At 43.4% G+C, this 22010-nt stretch overlaps 1 protein-coding gene across 1 annotated transcript; it reads right to left on the reverse strand.

Annotated features, from left to right (window-relative positions):
* Nucleotides 1–326: 326 nt before the first annotated feature.
* Nucleotides 327–9356, reverse strand: CAV2 (caveolin 2). Its single transcript, XM_055809038.1, has 3 exons — nucleotides 9103–9356; nucleotides 8728–8915; nucleotides 327–1856 (listed from the first exon to the last, which is right to left on the reverse strand). Exons 1-3 carry the CDS (start codon nucleotides 9250–9252, stop codon nucleotides 1706–1708), a joined length of 489 nt encoding a protein of 162 aa, XP_055665013.1. The 5' UTR covers nucleotides 9253–9356; the 3' UTR covers nucleotides 327–1705.
* Between the last annotated feature and the right edge of the window lie 12654 nt (nucleotides 9357–22010).

Here is a 22010-nt window from a genome sequence, read left to right on the forward strand (position 1 = left end):
AAGTGAGAAGAGGAAAATTCTGTGGCTCATCTGTAAAGAAAGCAAGCGCTGGTAAAAAGAATTAGGCATTTTTTTTAACATAGCCAAAATTCTGCAGAGACCTGCTTCAGAGAAAGCAATCATTCTGTATGGGCTTAACTACACACAGAGATACATAATTTTCTACTGAAATATGTTAAATACAGTTGATAATAGTGGAACTGTATTGATGCTCATCCATTTCTCTTCCCTCTCCTATATTTTGGAAGAACTGCATAGTATTCTATGCTGTTTGGCATTTTAAGAGCTTTTTAAAAGTTGAGAAATCTGAAAAAATGAAGTAAAAATGGGAAAAAGCCAACGTTTTATTATTTTATTATATACTTCTTGTTTGATAAGAAATCTGTGACATCATTTTAGAAAATAACATTCTAAATCACACATTTTACAATTGCAATTTACCATCTGTATTTAAAGAAAACAGCAGCATAAGCCCATCAGAAGGCTAAATTAATTTTAATGTACCTCTGCATACATTCTGCTATTCTAGTTTACAAAGTCATATTAGGTGCAGAAGAAAGAAGGCTTTTTTTAGGGATTAGGCTTTGTAGTAGTAAATAAGCAACATGGAGGGTCAAGTCACTAGGTGAGGAGAATTAGACAAGGATACCAGTTACACTCACATGCCTTCCATAAAAGCTTGCTACCTAGTTAAAAGTGCCAGCATAGTGTCTACCATTTTAAATATCACAGTGTTCATACAAATAATACAGAAATAGGCAGGGTTGCATTTACTACACCCCATTTTTAATAAAAAACATTTCTCATAAACAGATATTTCCAGCTCTTTTGCATAGTCTTGTATGAAAACTTATAATCTTTGCTTTTACACGTAACCATATATAATGAATATACCAGAATTGCATGGCAACACTTAAAAATCTACATAATTTAGAAATGTAAATTTTAGTTAATTTTTTTTGCAGTGTCTCACCCTTACTGCCTAATAAGTTGGTTAGAATTCAAATACTATAGTAAATAATACTTCAAAGAAAACTGATCAAGTGCCATTTACAAAGGTACAAAATATACAGCAAAGTTAACCTCTCATTAAATAAAATATACAGATTAGCTGATGTTCCAAATCATTAGCTAACACCTTATTTTAAGGGATAAACTTCTAGGGAGCTTCCCTCCCCCCACCCCCCGCCAATACAGGAGAATTACACAACAGTTCCTTCCCTGTATGTTTATGCAATGAGTCATGTTCGTTTTAACTGCTGGTAGTACAGGACTGGGTTTATCATTCTGCATAGCAAGGGCCAAGAATGATCCCTGGTGGAACTGCAGTAAAGCCAACGCGAAACCCTAGAGATCAGTTTCACCTAAGGTATCGAAATATTTATAGTAATAATGCCAGTCACTATCACTGTGGTGGCTGTTTAACCTCCATGAGAATTCTCCTGTAATCTAGCAATCAACGTACCATTAAAATAAAGTGTTGCCAACATACTCCATGATTGCTCTGTTGTTAAAATAATGAGCTATGAAAACTGCCTACTTAAACTGATCTCCCTGATAATAAATGAGTTTTAGTAAAAATAGCATGTTCCCACTTAAACCAGCCATTGTAAATTAACAGTTTGGAATGGTAAGTGCTTATATGTTAGGTTAGCAAAGAGGTGTAACACCAGCTACAATTACGGCAGTGTCGCATCCCTGGTGTTTACTCTTGGTCCAGGTGTATATTAACCATGGCAAAGCATCGGCCTATGCTCTGAAAGAACGGTACGATGAAAACATCTGTCAGGCTCTTCCATATAGTCTGCACTGAAGGCAAGACCATGAGACAGGTTTTCACAAAAGGCACCACAATCCTGTAAAAAAGAAAACGTTAGATTTGAAGATTGCTGCTGCTATAGCACAGGGAAATCAGGACAACCAAACACAAGTGTGAGATCTTATAAAAGAGGAGGTGATTTTATCACTCCGAATCTCTAAAGAAGTCGATTTTACACTCTTGCAGTCATTCTCCGTCCGTTTTATTTGCTCACAGCCTCACACCTGCACATGCAACATGATGCACATGGTGCTCTGGCCAGAATCACTTGTGTGCAGCACAGAGGACAGGAGGTGCCAGCTTTCTTTTCATCATGTTTCTGCTTCCTAATACATGTCTTTTACAGGGGTGCACTTCTGCTGTTCTCTCCTTGCTTCCAGAAGGGCTGGAACCCGGATACACTGCAACCCCCCTGCCACCCTGCTGCGCCTGGAAAGCAGGGTCATCCCCTAAGGACTCATTTGGGCTGTGGTCACATCTGAATGTGGGTCTTCGGGGCTTGTCAGAAATACCACGTTCCCCAGTTTGATTGACTGGGAACAGTGCTTCTTACGATCTGTTCTTGCTCTGCTGTCTCTGGTGTTTCTGTTATCCATCTCTCTCACACACCCAAATGCACAAGCACACATGGGCATCGCTGCTGCATCTCATTCTACCAATCTAATGTTACTGTTGCAAGTTGCTGCAATGCAACAGAAACGGTAAAGCACCATCTGGCTACATGGTATTACTATAGTACAGAGTGACATGTCCAGCCGCAGAAGAATGGGATCTCGCTGATCGTGTAAAGTTTTTCATTTGTGGACGAGAAACTAATAAAGAATGAGGTCAAAACTCCTGGTCAGAGGAAAGATCTTTTTATTTACCCAGGGTGTATACTTGAAAGTATAGTGCTTTCATCTGCTGAAGACTGGTAAGCATCTGGGGATGTTCTCTGTATGTCCCAGTTCCAAAGCAATGCCATTAGCGGTGACTTAAGTCAAACATGCTAATAGCAGAGGTGAGCCAGAAGTGCACATATGGGCATATAACATGTGTATTTCCTAAATTAGATAAAGAAGCTATAGATTCTCTTGATGAAGATGATAATCTCTGTTCTAGTTTGCTGTTGGATTCAAAATTTAAGATCCCAGTCCTGCATCCGCATAATTCCACTGTAGAACTCTTGTCAACTTTGCTTGGAATGACAAGAAATGTTTACTTTACTATTCCATCATAGGTCTAAAAACATTTACAAGTATTGTGTATTTCCAATGAGTAGTGCTCAGAATAATAAGTAGAAAAAAACCCTGGCACATTTAAAAAAATAGTTAAAAACCTGAAAATTAAAGAGTCAAAATTAATTATTTTCGGTGTTTACCTAACTAGATTCTCATCTTTTATCATACAACGCAATCCATATACTAGTATGCCTATGCTGCACTCTAAGCTAACCCTGATGGATTTAAACAAGAATAGTTTTTCTAAAACCTTCTCTTCCTTTGTCTCTGCTGAAACAGCTACTAATATACACACCGTATAGAACTGTGAGTGTTACTGGAATAATGGGTCTCTAGTTTTAAACTGAACCCTGTAAACTATATGTTTTATAACCACCTATGGTATCACTGCATATAGAAGAGCTAATTTCTAGAGAATGAAATTAGGGCTTCACCTGTTAGAATACAGCTGATAAACATCAGTAATGCAAAGGAAAAAAATATTGGTATTTCTCCAAGCAACGCAGGGAAAACACCAGAAATGGCTACTCAGATTGTGTTGACTTCATCCCTTTTCCATTTCAGTTAGTTTATAAAGGCTATGTCACTGCTCCTTTGCTGCCATCTAAAATTAATTTGGCCTGCATTTTTTTAAAATCTAACCAAACTGGAGAGAAGCAGAAAAGCTGACATTTCTACTGGACCCTCTGTCGACAGGATCACACAAAATACAAACTAAACAAATACCACACTATGCAGAAGTTTCAGAAGAAGATGTAGTGAATCACCAAGATGTCATTAGGAAAGACTGGAAAAACAGTGATTATACTACTTGCAACTGCTGTAGAGGTTGTTCATGCAGCATCAGAACTCAACCTCGATAATGTTAAATAAAATAAATATTAAAATGTTTTGGTAATGTTTTATAATTGTTCAGCCCTTGCTATCCAATTTTATGGTAAATGTATGCAAAAAACAATGTATGCCAACTCCGTAGGAGGATATGTGAAATGTGCTAGCAACCAAAGCTAATTACTGTAAATAACTTTCAATTTTAAAATAAAATTCAGTCTACTTAGACAACAATTACTCAAACACCTTTCCACAGACAAGAAAATCCTTTACACCCAAGAGAGCAGTAAAAGGTATTTTCTAACTTTTAAAATACGTGTGCCTATATATGTATCTACACGTATGTAAGTACGCATCCTGTTCTGCATAGGATATGCTATCCTACCATGCAGCATTTTCAAATCATCAGAGGGTGTGCTGTACCTTCTGAAGAGTGATCTGGCACATACTTCAAAAATAAATAACCAAGCCCCATCAGAAGCTATGCATTTGTTTTTGTGACCTGCCAAATAAACATGAACATATACATCCTTCATTCACAGTGCTCACAGTCTGCACTTCTACTCACAGAGACAGTAACTGCTTGCTGAGTAATATCTAACAGTGGAAGGAAAGTCAGCATATCCCAAGGGTATCAACATTTACTGCAATATTGGTACTACTAGTGTTACCACATAGTACAGCACTAGGAAGACGCATCAAAGCTCTGTTGAATTTGGCACCTAAGCTGAATGTAGCCAAGGTATTTCAACTACCTGTATGACCTCTCACTGAATCCCGCTATGTATCTAAATCATAAAATACCCATCCTTTCACTAAGTAGAAGGAATTACCTCTTTTGGGAACTGTTAACCTGAAAAGAGCAAATTGCCCCATTTTTTCCATCTTATCCAATTTTCTATTCTTTCTGTTCAAGGCATGACATCTATAAAATGATACACATCAACCTTTCTCGCTTTTGTTCACATTACTTTTTTCCTGCTAATCCCTGAGGGAACGTTGTCGAGAACCAAACACCTCTTGGAAATGGCAAAGCACAAATTAAATCCCACTGATAAAAGTATTTTGAGTTCAAGGCAGCTCAACGTTTCACAGAGTTGGGCAACGTAACCATTCACTATTAATTCAGATTGCCACTTCCAAGTGAAGAATCACATCTTCTCCTGTACAGTTTTTCAAAATGGAAACTCAGTCACGTGTTAACGCTATTTTTCAAATGCTATACTATTAATTAGGTTAAACTAACTAAATCCAAATCTGCACAGGTACTACATCATGATTTTGAATTAAAAGTCTTGCATGGTTCTACCATACAAGCAAACATTGCAAACAGATGGCTAAATATTACCTAGCAGTTGCAAAGCTTCTTGTTGAGTCCAATTAACCCTCGGGGTATTTATGAGTGAGGCAAGAGACAACCACCAAAGCCTTCCAGGACCGTACACAGTATATGAAGTGCATTAAAACCAAACATTATATATCTCAGGACCAGGGTAGGTTTGAAAAGATCAGACTAAAAAGGGAGCAAAGCAACGTCCACCAACCTCCTCTTCAGAAGCCAAGGGATATATACTGGGCATGGAAGAAGAGGCATCAAGGCAACACCAGATCATAAGGTGGGTCTTTGTGGCATAGCTGTACTGTAATTTCTTTTGATTTCGGACAGCCAGTAGGGAGGTGGTTTTGGGGTTGAGTATGAGAGTATGAGAGCAAGTTCTGTAAATGGAGCTGTGGAGAAAGAGGTTAAGAGACGATGCATGTCCATATCTGCTTATAAGTCCCTGGTTACACCTTAGCACCGTGAATGGAAGCTCAGGCAAAGAAGAGCTCTGCACCTGCTCCAGCTGATGACAAGAGCATAAAACTGGCTGAGTCCTTGTGCTTTAAAGCCCATCTCAGATCCAAGACTGAAGTTATGGATCCTCAGATGAACCGCTGATTCTTAGCATGAATGTGCAACATACCAGAACACTATTCAGACAAGACTACAAAAAAGCGTATATAAAATTCAAGTGTTAATTTCCAACAGGTGGCAAACATGTGGCTTGGAACAAGAACCGGTCCCTGATTTATAATATCATGATTTTGCATGTGCTGCCTCGAAAACCAGCAGTGTTCTGCTCATGTTCAAAAATCAATAACCTGAACAGCCTCAATCTAAGGACATGTTCAAAAGCTTGCTGATGTTCACAGAAAAATGTTAAAACTCAGTCAAACAAATTCTGCTGTGTATAGTCGGTGGTGAGAACGATAGCCATCAGTAAAGGAGAAGAAATCTGGAGAAGCAGTCTTCCTTGAACTGGCTCGTACATACATCTCCAACCTGCTAGCTGGCACAGTTTCGGCCCATCAGTAGCTTTTACCAGGTAGCATAAAACTAGATTCTGGCTCAAGAAGTCGGTCTGAGAACAGGAAAAGTATATCCTCCATCTTTACAGTTAAAAATGAAAATCCAAGTATATTATTACATATTTCTTACTCAGCTTTCTTTTTGTTTTCCATGAAGTCTCATGCATTTGCTTCCTTCTTTAGCAAACTTTTTGCTGGTGAAAGACAACGTTTACTATCGGGTATGAGAGGGGCAACTCATGAGGTGTCCTTGATGCCTGAGGAATGCTGAATCAGACTTTCATGGATTTCTAGCATGCTGACAAAACGGCAACAACATGTGTGACAATCAACAGAGCTTTGTGCCTAAGTGCTTCCAAAAAATGTTGAAACACCTTTGAATTTAGCCTCGGGAAAGGCTCCCCTGCAAAAGATCAACATCATCGTCTCACTGGTTTGGATGATGAAAGTGAGGCACAAAGACTTGATAAGCCCTCCTGCAAGCAGCCATGTAGAAGGGTGTGCCCAGGGTTTTCCCATGATGTTTCAACAGCTGAAGACAGACTTGGAGTGGAATTCCCTTCCTCTCACCCACAAAACAAGAAGTTACTGTTTTCTCCACACCCAAATGGGGCTACATGGAGTCAGTACCGTGTGTTTAGGGTCCCTATACCCGTACTGCTCCTGTGCTATCCTCGCAAATGCAGAAACTTTGAACTCCTTACTCCCAAGAAACCTGCAACATGGAGAGCTGCAGAGAAGCTAACTTAGTCTCAGTGAGTTCCACCTTTGTGTTGGAAAAAATCCAGCTTGTGGTTGTGGGAAGATGAGGCAGTGCTGGCTTTGGATGGTAGCACTGGATGGGGTCCAAGGGGGTGCAGATAGTGCTACTGAGTTATGTGATTTTTTCACACCTGTCCCAGGTGCAAGAAAGATCAAGATGAAAGATCGCTTCTTCAGTGACAATGAACGTAGGGAAAGGAAATTAGTTGTTGGGGAAGTGTGTTCACAGAAAGTCAAGGGAAACATTTCAAATGAAATGCCACATTTGGACAGTCCTATTTCGGATGTACTAAGAACCCACAGTTCCTGGGAGTCACTAGGGGCTGATTCAATAAACAGAAACTGACCTCTGAGTCCTGGTTCAGTGAAATTCATGTCTATATAGAGGCTGTGAAATCCAGATACAAGATCATTCTGAAGCACAAAATCTTATTACAGTCTTAATAAATTTGGCATTGACAAATGCATCTATAGAAATTCCACTACTGGAAATCTAGATGCTCACCATACCCTTCTGCAGTCACACGGTACACTACAGCACAGTGACAGCTGACAGACCTAAAAGTGTGGGCATACCATGCAGTGTTCACAGTAATTTTGGGACCACAGAAGTAGCAGGTGGGTAGCTCTAAACTGTGTTGCAACTCCCTTGGATATTAGGTGAACTCTATGCTCCAAAATTTGAGTTAAACAGTTTTCAAAGTGGCTCATGACAACGTCATCAACCCCAACTTCCATTCCACTTTCAAAAATTGAAATCTGCACCCACAAGATTGCAACCTTAGGTTCAGATAACCAATGTATACCCATTGCCAGTTTCTGGATTACTTTGTTTTCTGTAAAATCTTCTTCATGATGTCAGTGTTATCTAAGACAAATGAGACTTTGCCCAGAAGCCATGTATACAGAAAATCCTGGTTTGCAGGAATGACATGGATAATCTGCACTCATCCCTTCCTCTGCAGCCGCCTGGATTCTCAGTTCTTTCCTCAACCTCATTCTTTTCCCTGCCTTTCTTCCTTCTCCACAATCAGCTGCCTTTCTCATCTCAAGGTACCCTTCCCTGACATTTCGCCAGTACACCAGGTTTGCTGTGACTCGGTGGGCTACTGTATTTGTCTGTGAGCCTGGATCATGGCCAGAAGCAGCCTTCCTGAGCTCAGCAGGGTTTTTTTGCTTAGGAGAAAGCGCTCTGGGGCACTGCACCTAGAGATGCCCAGGTACCGGATGCAAGGCAGTGACAGTAGATTTTGTGGCAGTAGCAAAGAAAGAGTGAGCTGGGCCCTCAAAAGCTTTCTTCAGTCTCTGAGGGAAAAAATGGAAGAAGTAACTGTACAGAGAAGGTGTCAGGTGTCAGCAATGCTTCTGCCCAGGTCTTTCATTTCAAATGGACATTTTAACAACTTCATGACTCCAGTTTACAAAAACCCAAGCAACCATTATTGCTACTCCAGCAGGCAGCCGAGGCTGGAACGTGTTGCAGTAGGTGCCGTACCAATGGTAAAGCGGGCTCTCTGCCCCGAGGAGCTTACACAGACATGACAGATTGCTGGTTAAAGCAAGGCAGGGAGCCGAACCACAGGGAAGACATTGTTTTCATTTCTCTCCCTTCAAATATAAAGCAGGTCACTAAGCCGCTCTGACTACCGGTGGCGAAGACAGCGACCAGCGGCTCGGCAGCAGTGCCCCCGGGGGGGGGTTGTGCTGAGCTGTCTGCAGAGCCCACCGGCCACCCAACGCACTTACCAGATGTGCAGGCAGCTGAGCACGGCGAAGACGATCCCCACAACCAGGGCCAGGGGTATGGCAAGGACCAGGGTGAGGAGCTTGTAGATCAGGTACTTGCTGAGCTCAAAGAGAGCGTGGCTGCAGATCCACACTTTGTCGAAGGAGTGGGTCAGTTCGGGCTCCGCGATCACGTCCTCGAACCCCAGCTGGAACGAGAAGCAGCTCGGCCATCAGGCGGGGCTGGGCCGAGGGGGCCCGCCGGGTGCCGCCGCCCGCCGCCCCGCCGCGGCCCCGCCGCCGCCCCCGCGCCCGCGCCCGCGCCCGGCCCCGCCGCCCCCGCGGCCCGGCGCAGCTCCCCCCGGGCGGGTCCCCGCGGCCGCGGCCGGCGCGCACCTGCAGGTGGGCGTTCAGCCCGTGGGGGTCGCGGTCCAGCTCGTCCTCCGCGCACTTCTCCGCCTCCGACAGCGCGGGGCCGCCGCTCCGCGGGAAGTTGTCGTCGTCCATGAAGATGCGGGTGTCCGCCTTCTCGGTCTCCAGCCCCATGGCGCTGCCCGCCGCTCCGCGGCTGCCGGCCCGGCCCTGCCCTGCCCGGCCCGGCCCGGCCCCGTCCGCTGCCGCGGCGCCCTCATTCCCGCCGGGTTGGGGCGGAGCGGGGCTGCCCGGGACACGCCCCGCGGGGCCGGCGCTGGAGGCCGAGGGGAGCGCGGGTCGGGCCTGCGGGTGGGCGCCGCGGGCAGCGAGGGGCCCGCCGCCTGCAGCCCCGGCCGGCAGCCCCGGGCACCAGCCCCGGCCGCCAGCCCCGGCCGCCAGCCCCGGGCACCGGCCCCGGACACCGGCCCCGGTCATCGGCCCCGGGCGCCGGCCCCGGCCATCGGCCCCGGGCGCCGGCCCCGGGCACCGGCCCCGGCCGCCAGTCCCGGCCATCGGCCCCGGCCATCGGCCCCGGCCGCCAGCCCCGGCCATCAGCCCCGGGCACCAGCCCCGGCCATTGGCCGCCAGCCCCGGCCATCAGCCCCGGCCGCCAGCCCCGGCCATCAGCCCCGGGCACCAGCCCCGGGCACCAGTCCCGGGCACCAGCCCCGGCCATCAGCCCCGGCCGCCAGCCCCGGCCGCCAGTCCCGGGCACCAGCCCCGGCCATCAGCCCCGGCCGCCAGCCCCGGGCACCAGCCCCGGCCATCGGCCGCCAGTCCCGGCCATCAGCCCCGGCCATCGGCCGCCAGTCCCGGCCATCAGCCCCGGCCATCAGCCCCGGCCGCCAGTCCCGGCCATCAGCCCCGGCCATCGGCCGCCAGTCCCGGCCATCAGCCCCGGCCATCGGCCGCCAGCCCCGGCCATCAGCTCCGGCCATCGGCCGCCAGCCCCGGCCATCAGTCCCGGCTGCCAGCCCCGGCCGGCTGGCACTGCGGAGCGGGCGGTGCGGCACAGCAGCGGGCGGCGGGAGGCACCGCGTCGGGGCTGTCGTGCCTTCGGCCGTGTCGGGTCCTGGCAGCTGCCCTCTTTGTGGCTGTAGGGGACGCATGGGGGGCGGTGGGTGGCGGTGGGGGGGGTGGCGGCGAGGGCAGCCCGGCTGATGCCGCAGTGAAATGCCGCATCCCTCACTGCCAGCTGTTACCGTGCCCGCCTTGGGTTCTACAAATTATTTCCTCTGTTTTATCTGAGAACACTGTTAGGCCGAAGAGTGCTCTATGTAAACTTGAGCAAATTGCTGTGATGGCTGTCGAAAGGATTTGATAATACTGATAATATTTGATAAAACGCAGCGTGAGCTGATGAGCTGTCAGGAGCACCTTGCTGCATTCAGTGACCACAACCACCTGCCACTCAGAAAGAGAAGTGATACTGCCCGGTCAATGAGCCAGGCTTGCTAGATCAAAAGGAAGCTGGTACTGGTCACTTTACTTTTCACCACTGTATCAAATTAAGGATAGCTTCAAGCTTTGAAAAGCTCACAGGAAAGCGTTATAAAAATAACCATGCAAGATTTGGGTGGGAAATCACCTAGTACAATGCTCTGGACTACGTTGCATTGTTCTTGGCCGGATAACTTCTGCAGAAAAGCTTCACGTTTCTGTGTAACTCATGCTGATGTTTTTTTCTCCCACTCTGATGAGTTCAATGATACTGGTGTCACATAAATGGTTCGGATCCAGCAATGTAGATGTGGCTCATTGAGTATAAAAGCCTGCAAATACAAGTTTACAATAGGTTCAAACGCAAGCAAAGAAACAGCATGATGAGTCAAGACATACTTATAAGCTGCATTTCTACCCCCCCTCAATTCCTCTTTGTTCGGTGAGTGGGAGAAATAAAAAGGCCAAATGACAGACTTGAGATGCAGACCCACCCTTCAGGGTGTTTTTGTCCCGGAGCCGTTACTTTTTAGCCTATAGATATGGGCAGCTTGGTGCAGCCCAAAGGCATTCAGGAGCTTTCTGGTGGCTGCTTGGGTCAGGCACAGAAATTTGGGTTTGGTGCTGCTGAAAAGCAAGGTACAAGCAACCAGCAGAGGATCCTGAACTAGCCCCTTGACTACTGAAGTCAGACCATACTGGTTTATATCAACTACGTTCTACCTTCCCCCTCACTAGAGGCACGGGTCGGGGTGCATATACACATCCAGGGAGATGCTTTTGAACAGCTCGACCCATTTCCCATCCACTCCTGCTGCATCTCACTCTACCAATCAGCAGGAGCAGTGCGCCCATAGCTCCACCTGCTCAGCTCCAGCTTGGCTGAAAGCTATGGGAGCTGAAAGCTAAGTTCGTCTTGCGAGATCACCCAAAGCACATCTGCCACTGAAGAGTGGTCTTGCAGTATCAGTCCCCTTTATGGAAAGCAAGTAGCACTTTTTTGTTCAAGTCCATCTGGTTTTTGAAATCTATTACTGTAATGATGACATCTGTCAGAACAGCACCATGGAAAATGAAGAGTTTTCCTTTGCAGTCTCTGAGGGTTTGAAATACAGTGGTGATGCAATTGTTTCTGAAAGAATAGTATTTTTTATGAAAAAACTGTTTAAAAGCAATAAAAGCTTAAGGCTGCGCATGACTTGGGATTTTGTTTATTAAGAACCCCTTAAACCCTATTGTTTTCAATAACTCTGGTAGTTACATTGGAAACTATTTGTGTATGAATTATCGAGTGAGGTTGATGGCAAAGCCTGAGCAATATCAAGCTACAGTCTCTGGCTTTTTTGGCAAATGTGCAGAAAACAAGGAGGCACGTACAATGTTCAGTAAAGGGTTTTTTCCAGTTTCCCTTCTCAGGGCTGCAAGGCTCTGCTTTCTGCCAGCATGGCTGCAGAGAACAGTTTGAAGGACAAAGGTAAGAATAGAGAGCGATGACCACAAACAAGGTGGAAATCTCCTCCAATCTTATATAATGTTCTGTAACATCCTTTGGACAGATTTAAAAAAACCCTAACTTCTATGTAGCTAACAGCCAAATAGTTATCTCATGCGACATGAACTGTGTGTGTACGTGTGTCTGTTTCTACACTTTGTCCCAGGTGTAGCTCTTTATGGTGCTAAACTTCTGCTTGAAGGTACCATCAGCTGTTGAATAGCTATAATGTATCTCCATTTTCTAAGCATCATGCATTTTGCTGCTGTATTTTTAACAAGTAGGATGGGTGAAATTGTGCATTATTGCAACTTTTTTATATTAGAATAGTCTCTCAGAACTTACTGCGGTACAAAGGGCACAAACATTGAACAACAAGTAGTGTCTCAAAAAGCTTGCAACTAAAATACAGGGCCAGGGATGAATGATGGATGTGGGTGAACATGCAGATGGGGCATCCCAGGAAGCAAGCAAGGCTGTGGTAGGCTCAATCGTTTTATTACTGTGTTGTCATACACCTTGTTGGAAAGGCAGTTTTAAGAACTGGCTTGGAGAAGAATTATGAAGATGCATTTTTCATGTTCACAGCAGTTCCTCTGAGGTGGGAAATGCAGCATAAGGGGAAACATCTCACACACAGATTTCTGAAGAGGAAAGTTTTCACATTTGTCCATGGTGAAGAATAGGTTAAGCTGTTTATATTTAGACTCTGACCGATATATAATTTTATTGAAAAATATAGAGTCAATACATTTGTTTTATAATGATGTTCCTGTTTAAGCTTTGAGCACCTGGATTACTGTAGTGCTTCATATACAGATAGAAACTGTGTTTCCTGACCATGGCAGGGATATCAGTTACACACCTTTTGGCAAAAGCTTCCACAGTTACACTTTGCATTTGAGATAGCTCCCCAGTCTTTGCAACAAGACCATATATAATGGCCAGTTGGGCCTCATGTCTTCTATTTTGCTCATCAGGATGAGTTCAGCTCTCAGGGTGTCCTTTCCCTCTTTTCCTTCTCCTTTCCCTTCTGTAACTTCATCTAAAAGTATCATATCATTATGTCATATAAATAGCATTTATATATTACATTTTCAGAGAGATAAGAGACATGGTATCCTGTTATTTTCTCTTGTAATTTCACTGGAGTTTTGACAGATGTGTACTCCAAAGATGTTATTTTCTTTTCAAGATCAATATTGAAAATCTTAATGATTTCAGAGGAGCTGTGAGAAGAGTCTTTTATTTTATCCTCATGTCTCTATGAAGTATCTGGGGAATTTTTGTTACTACCATTTTACAGACAGACTACTGGGATACAAAAAGGTCAGATGGCCTCCAAATAATTGCGTACATTAGGAAAGAGGTGTAAAAACGGTGGCTGCAGCCCTCACCTGGCCATGTGGTAGGGGTGGGAGAGCTGCACAGGCGAGATTTCAAGAAGTGAACCGGGCAGCATTAGTGGAGAGGTTACAACCCCTTTCCCCAATTTTCCTTCTGATTAATGTGTGCCTGGGTGTAAATCCATATGAAGGAAGGAGGTGTAGTGAACAGAGAAATTTGGGTAGCGTTCAGGGATATGCAAGATGAGTTAAAAAACCTGAAGGATGTTGCAGATTAAAGATATGGATTAGAATCTGGATTTGCTTGTTTTCACAGGGGGCAGATTAAATATTCAGATTTGATGCATATAGAGAGGTTTAAAATAGCAAACTCCAACATTTTGTCTTGATGCAGCCATTATCTGGGTAAAGAAAAAAAATTAATTACTTGTTTGAAGAGTGTGCATAGGAAAACCTGACGGGCAACTTTTGGAAAAAGTGGGTGCATCATATACATGGTTTGGTGGTGGACTTGGCACTCCTGGGTTAACGGTTGGACTCAATGATCCTAAAGGTCTTTTCCAACCTAAACGATTCTATGATCCTATAGGTATACTCGTTTGTCACCACTGAAGCAGTGACTCTTGACTTGTTCCATGGAAAAGGGTAATTAGATCCTGTGTCTGTGTATGAAAATTCCCTTGCTCTCAGTTGCTTGTAGTTTTTGTAGTTTTCTGCCCTATCAAGGGCAAAATTCACTGTTCTCAGAGACCAATCAATGTAAATAAAGGTAAGTCATGGCTACACATTTATATTTACTTTGCCAGATTATATCCAACACTGCTGAATTTAAGCCAAAAGCTTCCAGGAAGACTGGTTTCATATGTGTCAGGGTGAAACCTGCTTTGAGAATCAGAGCAGAGATGACATGATAAATGCGTTCAGGTCAAAAACTGGTTGCAGGAATGATTTTAGGATTTTCTGGATCTCTTTTAGCCAAGCTAGGTTAGTGGTAATAGAGATGTTTATAGTAGCTTTCAGCATAGCCTCTGATTTCTAATATGAGAAAGGAAGAAAGAAAGTACTCCCATGAGGTCTCCTGAGTTATGTTTTGATGATTTACCAGTTAGTGCTCAAATGGTCTCCAGTGAGGGGGTGAGAGAGTTTGCTGTTTAATACTGACAGTGGGAATACAGTTCCTCATGAGCAGATGGAGAGCATGGGGAATAGCAAAGGGGCTGGGCTCAGACATTTTTAGATATTTCTTTTTTCTTTTCTCCCATCGGTAGAAGTCTGGAAAAGTTTTCAATGTGTTTTCATAATTCATTCTCATCTGTTTTCAGTTTTTTTCAATTTTTGCTTCTGACTGAAGTTTATAGGAAGTATCAGCAGACCTGTTATTAATATGTCAACATATCTTACAGGCTAAAATGCACAATGGCTCAGTGGGACTTGGATTTGAATGCTGAAATAAGTGATGATCTAGTGAAAAAGGTCCTGGGTTGGGATTTGGGGGCTGACTGCACGTGTAATATGTACTTCAATGTTTACAGCAGTACAGGGACTGTTATAATCAATGTTTCCTGTGTGCTTAAGCATGTTAAAGATTATAAGGAACCCTAATGGGGTTTGAGAAGGTGTTTAAGACAGGGTCCTGCTAAGTGGGCCAGCTGCACATCATAAAAGGTTGGGAAAGGGATGCGGGGTATGGAGAGCTGCTCAGTGCTGGATGGCAGATTATGAGCCTGTTTGTGGTCCAAGCCTGCCAGAGCTGGGGAGGAGAACCGTCTGCTTTAACCTTGCAGCATGGTGGTCAAACAGCTAGCTGCTGCTGTTCAGCTGACTGGTGGTAGCTCATTAAAATGCGGCAACCCAAATGTTTATGACTGTTTCTTCACATAAGCAGAGCAAAGAAAGGTGTTGGTGTAGTGTGGAACCCGAATGTTGGTTAGAACTTCACAGCTTGTGCTTTTTGCCGACTGGAATGAAAAAGGAAAAGGGATATTGTGGAGGAGATATGGAAACAGCTGTGGTGCTGGTGGGATCTGCAGGAAGGACCAGATGATTTCTTCTTGAACATCCAACAGTTCTAACTGGATTCTGATGGAAAATAATTTTAAAAGCAGTAACTGTGCTTGGCTGCTCTGTGCTTCAAATATTCAGTGATTAGCTGTCAGTGAGGGAGGGTCCTGCTCTTTAGCTGGGATTACACCATGTTTTCTGGAGATTGCTAAATGCTCTGGTTTAATTATGACTCTGCTAATGGTAGTTTTATACTTCTGCGGATGGGGTGTGGCTTTGCAGGACGCTCATGTCTGGTGGAAGCAGAGTGCTGTCATTGGTGAATGACTTAAAAAAAAATGAAAATCAGACCCACCCTTCAACTCTTTAATACCTGCCACAAGTGTAGGTGCTTTGGACATTTTAAAAAAAACCCAAACAAACGTGATAATTTTTCTGAAGGTGCAGATTCCTATCTGTTCAGCAGCTGGATCAAAGACATCTCAGATCTGTTTATGAAAGCCATCCATCTGGAATCTGACTTTAAATGTGACATTTATCAGTCTAAATCACTTGATTTAGACTAGCATGGTTTACTTTGCATCTCTAAACCACACCTGAGGATTTTGATAACACTAAGTTTTCCATGTGATTTCTGCACGTTGCTATTTAACAGCTTTCTGTGTTGAGATCTCTGATCTTCTCACAGATTTCTGCTCTTTTCATGCTTTGGATATGGAAGGGGAATACTGAGCGTGTTATACTTAAATTAGGTCATTGTCTTGTGCAGTTCCTTTACAAAAATACTTACAATCTGATAAACTACTTATCCTAAGAATGCATTTTTGGTCTGTTTGCAATACTTTGATGAGCCAGAAAGTCTCCAAGGAATCTAGGACATTCCTGGCAATAAATTAATCCAACCTTGGAGAAACAACCAAACCTTTTTTTCTTTTTGCTAAAATATAGAAAAAAAATATTTTCCATTCTTATTCATGATATAGTTTTAGAATGGCTTATTGGAAAGCCAGGAATATATATAGGTCGACTGCGTACAGTGGAGTTTTTCCTCTCCAAGGCGTTGGCTTTTCCTACACTTAGGGTTCATAAAGGTCTGAATTTTACTTGCACAAGGAGTGCCTCACAAACACTATTGTTGGTTTTTTTTCTTAATGCATACTTTATCTTTTTATAGTCTGATAGCTTGGTTGAATCTTGAATTCTTTAGGTAAATCAAGTAATTTTGGAGGTAAAAACCTTCCTTTATGAAAATGGTTGCTGCTTTGTAAGAAGTAGAATTTGCAGAATACTTTTTCAAAGGGTATAAAATTTGAAGATTACTGTGAAAACTCCACTGAGAAGAGATACGAGAGAATGGAAGACAAATGTCCATGTATGCAATGGGTATTTTTGCTAAGTATTTTGCGTCAAATAAATATAGTTGTTCCTGTTCTTGAAGGTGCACTTGGAATAAAATCCTTCTGTCTGTAAGACTTCTCTAGTATGACTTGGCTTGCTCCTGTGGTTTCCATCCAACTAGCCCCTGTATTATGACACACATATATATAATATATTTACATGTATATATTATATGCACACATGTATATCTACTACAGTGTTTTGCTCTGTCTAGCTTACCCAAAGAAAGGAGATAGGAGCAGATAGAATGCAAAGTTACTTTCCAGACAGAATGTACATGATCAATAGTCAAAATCTAGCAAACTGTGATTAACCTCCGTTTGGCTACTTCTGGGGTTTTTCCCTCCAGGCTGCTCCCTCCCAAGGCAATGTGCTCTTTCTTTTTCTGTCACATAGCTTTCTATTAAATCCAGATGAAATAAGGAAACTCTTGCCTAAATGAGTCAGCAGCACCCAGTGAGTTCAACAAATGCTGCAAGAAATTATACGAATGTGATGCTTGCATCTTGAAATTTTCCTCAATGTTTGTGCTTGTGGCAGCAGTGGTAGGAGGCGTAGCAGAGAACAGTGACTAGGTTAGGGACCAGTTTGTCTCCAAAACTGTTTTGACCAGAGCTAAATGATCCTTGAATAAGATGCCAGCTACGCTGTCTTAGTGGCAAGGAACATTGGATTGTGCAGATGAACTAATAAGAACAGGAATACAAAAATTTTTAAGAGAACTGCTGTAGACATGTCTGGGACAAGAAAGCATTATGAGTCCTAGACTAGCAGATCTTTTACACATTCCATGCTTGGGAGACTACTCAATCTATTTTGGAAATCCAGCATGAATTTTTTCTTTCTTATTTATTTGCCCTTCCTCTTTTGCCATAGAAGTCCCTCTCTTTTTTTGTATTCATGCCTTTCAAACTGTAAATTGCTGTTTTTCTTTAATTGTCATAAAGCCAAGGTCTTAAAAATCCAGTTCTATTTTAGTCACTCACTACGTATCAGTCTCTCCAGCTCTCTGATCATTTTTGCTGTTTTCTGGACTCTTTCCATTTTCTTCCTCTTTCTTTCTGATAGTTAGATGGCTATAACTGCGTATAAAATTCCTGGCAGGCACGCAGAGAGTAAGGTAATATATGGATAGATTTTCACATCCTTTCTTTTTGTCATGTTGTGTTTGTGAAAGTATCTCAAAACTGTGGTTTGTTGTTTTTTTGTTTTTTTTTTTTGTATTGCAAACAATGCAATTAGTTTTTTAGTATGAGCTTTCTAGGCATTATAGCTTTAAGATTAACCAGAATAAATGCTTGACCTCCACTGATTCTGTTTATGCCAACTGAAGGTCTGCCCTTTTTTTTTTTCTGTAGGTTGCTTCAATTTGTAGCTGCATTTTTGTTTATTTTTTAATGTGTATGTGTGTTCATGTTCCTTCTTTTATGCTATTTATCACTTTTCCATAGCTTTCTTGTTTTCCTCTTTGACAAAGAATTCTGTTTAAAGACCCTCACCCTCCAGTGAGAAACCTGTTAGTTGAACAGTTGAAATAAGTCAGAGTTCCAGCTTTTCCAGCGGAACCTTTGGGAATAAGGGCAGAATCAGAGACTTGAATGTCAGAGTACTCAATGACTGTATCCAGGCTATATATGGTAAAACAACCCTGGCAATACTCTGAATTCTAAGCCACCCCTGAGACTTAGCCCCATCTTGCCCTTTGTGGCAGTTTTCCCTCAGCCTGAGCTCTGGTTCCTTAAAGATCCTGCTTACATTGGGCCAGATGATGCTCTGAGAAGGTTCCTGGGGCCCTTCTATGGAAGCACCCAGGAAGCATCTCTTTCATCCCAAATTACAAGGCAACAAAGATGAATGTATATGTACACATTGTTTTCATGTCGGTGACTGTCTAAAACATTGCTGGGCACTCTGAACCTTTGAATATCAGGTTTAAAACATTGCTGGGCACTCTGAACCTTTGGATATCAGGTTTATTAGATAATATTGCCATATTATATTGAGAGCGTGGCAAGCCTGAGGCATTTCTTGGGTTATGACTCATTTGGTTTTCCATTTCAGCATCTCCAGGTTTATTTTGGTGCCCTAAGCAAGTACTTGAGGTTTGTTTAATTATTTTCATTGTAGGCTTTCTACTTTATTTCAGTTTTTTTTTTTTTTTAGTGAAAGAGAAGCAAAAGACAGGAGAACACAGCTTTCGAGGACCTTCTGACATGAATACAGAAGTACGAGTATGGTCATCTGAACACTGAGAGCTGATAGACCAGCGTTCTGTTTTTCTCTATATATAACTGCTGGCAAGACATCTGTGCTTTTTGTGCTATATTGTCTTTATCTGTGTGACTCATTGCCATTTTATTGTGTGGGAATGAAATGCAGTTTTGTCAGGCTCATGTTTATTAATCCTGTGAAGCATATCAGGGAACACATTTGCCTTTATATGTGCCCAGCGTGCCATTTAAAAACCCGTTAGCATGTGCTGCACCATACTGTATACACAACTTCCATCTGTATCATGAAAATTCAAAACTTTCTGGCAACCTCCTTTTCTCTCAGATTAATTTTATAGTTCACATCCTGGTGACATCGCACGTAAATTCTCAGAAATAGTATATTAAGTCTTTTTAGTCACTTAGTTCGCCTCATTGGTATTGCCTTTGCTTCTTGAACTGATTTGCAGTAAGGGAAAGTACTGTTTGGCATGCGTGGTAGGGAACGCCATGAGGAATGTGAAAGCTGTTTTAAATAGACACTGCCTGTTGTGTGTGATAAGGTGGATGCAACCTGCATCTTCACAGTGAGTTTGAGAGGGCTCAACTCTGGAATCACCACAAAGTCTGATGAAAAAGCAACATATCAGGTTGTTTACTGGTTCCTCTCTTGTTCCAGTGGAGATGTATTTTGCCCAGTTCGTGATTTGGAGTAGGTTAGGTCAATGGTATGGGCAGGGTCAAAAACCCCACCACTTTTTTGCCAGTTCACTGCCTGCCCATGTCAGTTAGGAAGCAGATGACTGGTTTCACCGTTGTGTTGTTGCCTGTGATGATCTTTGTTAATACTGGGAGGAAAGCTGAGATGCAAAGGGACATGGAAGAGTCCACTGCTACCCACAATAAGTGCACAGGATGAAGCACAAGCCTGCCCAGAACTGTTTGCAGTAGAAACAGCTTTGCAACCTTTAGGGCCAGGCATTCTGCAAGTTGACTGGGATGTATTTTACTGAAAATGCTTGGTCTGCCTGGGAAGACCTCCTGTCAGAGGTTGGCTGGGAGGGATCTTTAAGAAATAAATGTGAATGCAGTTGCAACACAAGGGCTGTGCAGCCTATCTGTCCCTCTAATAGGTGTCAGACCAAAAAGGGGCTCACCTTCACCTTCACCTGTCATACATAGGATACTGATTATTCTGATATTTTTAAAGATGCCATTTTAAGATAGGCGTGTGAGAAAAACACCTTTTTTTTCTTTTTTTTTTCTGTTTTGTTCCATTCAGAGACATTATTTCCAGATCACTGTGACATGAAAGAGCATGTATTTACAGAGTATTACAGAGTGTCTCTGACAGAACATAGCTGAGGGCAATATAATCTGGAGAAAGATGCCTCATAAATTCCACCCTATGTCATGACCCATCCAGTAAAGGTGGTTTTGTTCAGACACTGATCAAAAATGAGCTATCATCATGTAGTCAAGGAAGATTAACAAAGGACAATGTAAGCATTTACACAGAGCTCAGCAAGAAGTGGGTGGAGAGCAAAAATCTGAAGAAAATGCAGGAACAGAGCTGAAGCCTGACATTATTAACAGAAGCATGCTTTTGTAATTAGTATGTTCTCAACAGCCAAAAACTTTTGCTGCTTGCTAAGTGCTCTGTACGAGTCAGCTGGGCAGTGGGGAAAGCTGGCCAGGAATTCCTGTGTTTGCAGAGAAGTGCCACATGCCTCCACTGCGTGCAATGTTTGAAAATGTTGCAGAGTTATTTGTCCTGTAACACGTGCAAACTATGACTAACAAAGAATCAGAAGAGTACAGTACTGGCTATGTCATTCTTGCCACTGATAAACTCGCTCTTTCTTATCTGCCCTGGCAGCGTGTGTGCTCTGGGCACCCATGGCCTGATGGCTGCAAGAGAGCAGCTGCTGTGGCAGAGGCAGGTAACCAGTGCAGCTCAAGCTGCAGTGCTGGAGAATGGGCGAAAGTGAAAGATAAGGAAGGCAAAAAGCCTGATATCAAAACAGCATTGTCTTTTCCCCTTGAGCTTTCTACAAATCTCCACCAATAGTCTCTACAGTAGGAATTTATGGACCACTATCTGGATGGAGTGGAATTTTGCCTCTTTTGTGCTCTGGGTCTAGTGGCTTTTACACATGGCATCCAAAAAAAGCTAAGTGCTGCCCAGGTTTTATGTTTCCTACGTACAGAAGTTACAGGAACAACGAATCTTACCTGTGTTTTTCTCTCAGTGTGCCTGGCAGAGAGAAGAAGGGGGCTTGGCCTTTGGAGTCCACTCATGGCTCAGCCAAATACTTCATGTCAACTCAAGTTCAGGGAAAGCAAAGAGAGATTCAGCACGAAGAAATTGTTTCCATTCTGGGGCTGCCCTTTTCCAGCTGGAGATCAGGGTGGCTGTCTTTTGAAAGCCTGAGGAATGGAGAGGTTGAAAGGTTGAGAACACCTACCTCTGTTCTTTGCTATGTGAGATGGACCCATTTGGTCTAACTTCTCTGTGGGGAGGATTTGAAAGGTACTGAAGTAGAAATCTTTATGATAGAGAGTCCTTGTTTGTCGTTTGTTAGTTGTATAATGCAGTAACTGAAGTTAGCTACTGAAACAGTATTTCTTGCTCTCTTAACGGTCGAAGGGTTTGATAGTGAAAAAGAGCTGTTATGATAATTGTTTAAAGTTTCTCACATTCACACTAACTTTCAGAGTGTCAGCTCTGCCAGCACATCAGTTAGCATGGCTGAAGACCTGCTCCTGCACAGCACCTCTCTGCAATCTGAGCCGAGGAGAACTGGGGACACACATATGGCAACTAAGGCAGAAACTGGAGCCCAGTTGCTTGCTGGGCACAAGGCAGTGATGAGGTCTAGTGTTACAAGAGAAACACCGATCCCTCAATTCTGATTTTGGGCAGTAAGAGAAAGGAGAAAAAACATTAAGCATTTTTGCATTAAAATGTGCCTAAGCATGCTCACCTATGTTAATAGTCTG

This window comes from Falco peregrinus, chromosome 6 (genome assembly GCF_023634155.1).
Source record: "Falco peregrinus isolate bFalPer1 chromosome 6, bFalPer1.pri, whole genome shotgun sequence".
Classification (NCBI taxonomy): Eukaryota; Metazoa; Chordata; class Aves; order Falconiformes; family Falconidae; genus Falco; species Falco peregrinus.

What these genes read in the sequence shown, in the direction of transcription:
- CAV2 (XM_055809038.1), bottom strand. Translation starts at nt 9,252, where the DNA reads ATGGGGCTGGAGACCGAGAAGGCGGACACCCGCATCTTCATGGACGAC. An exon ending in GGCTGAACGCCCACCTGCAG is followed by an intron (nt 8,916 to 9,102) that starts GTGCGCGCCGGC and finishes TTCTCGTTCCAG; the next exon opens with CTGGGGTTCGAGGACGTGAT. An exon ending in CTCAGCTGCCTGCACATCTG is followed by an intron (nt 1,857 to 8,727) that starts GTAAGTGCGTTG and finishes TCTTTTTTACAG; the next exon opens with GATTGTGGTGCCTTTTGTGA.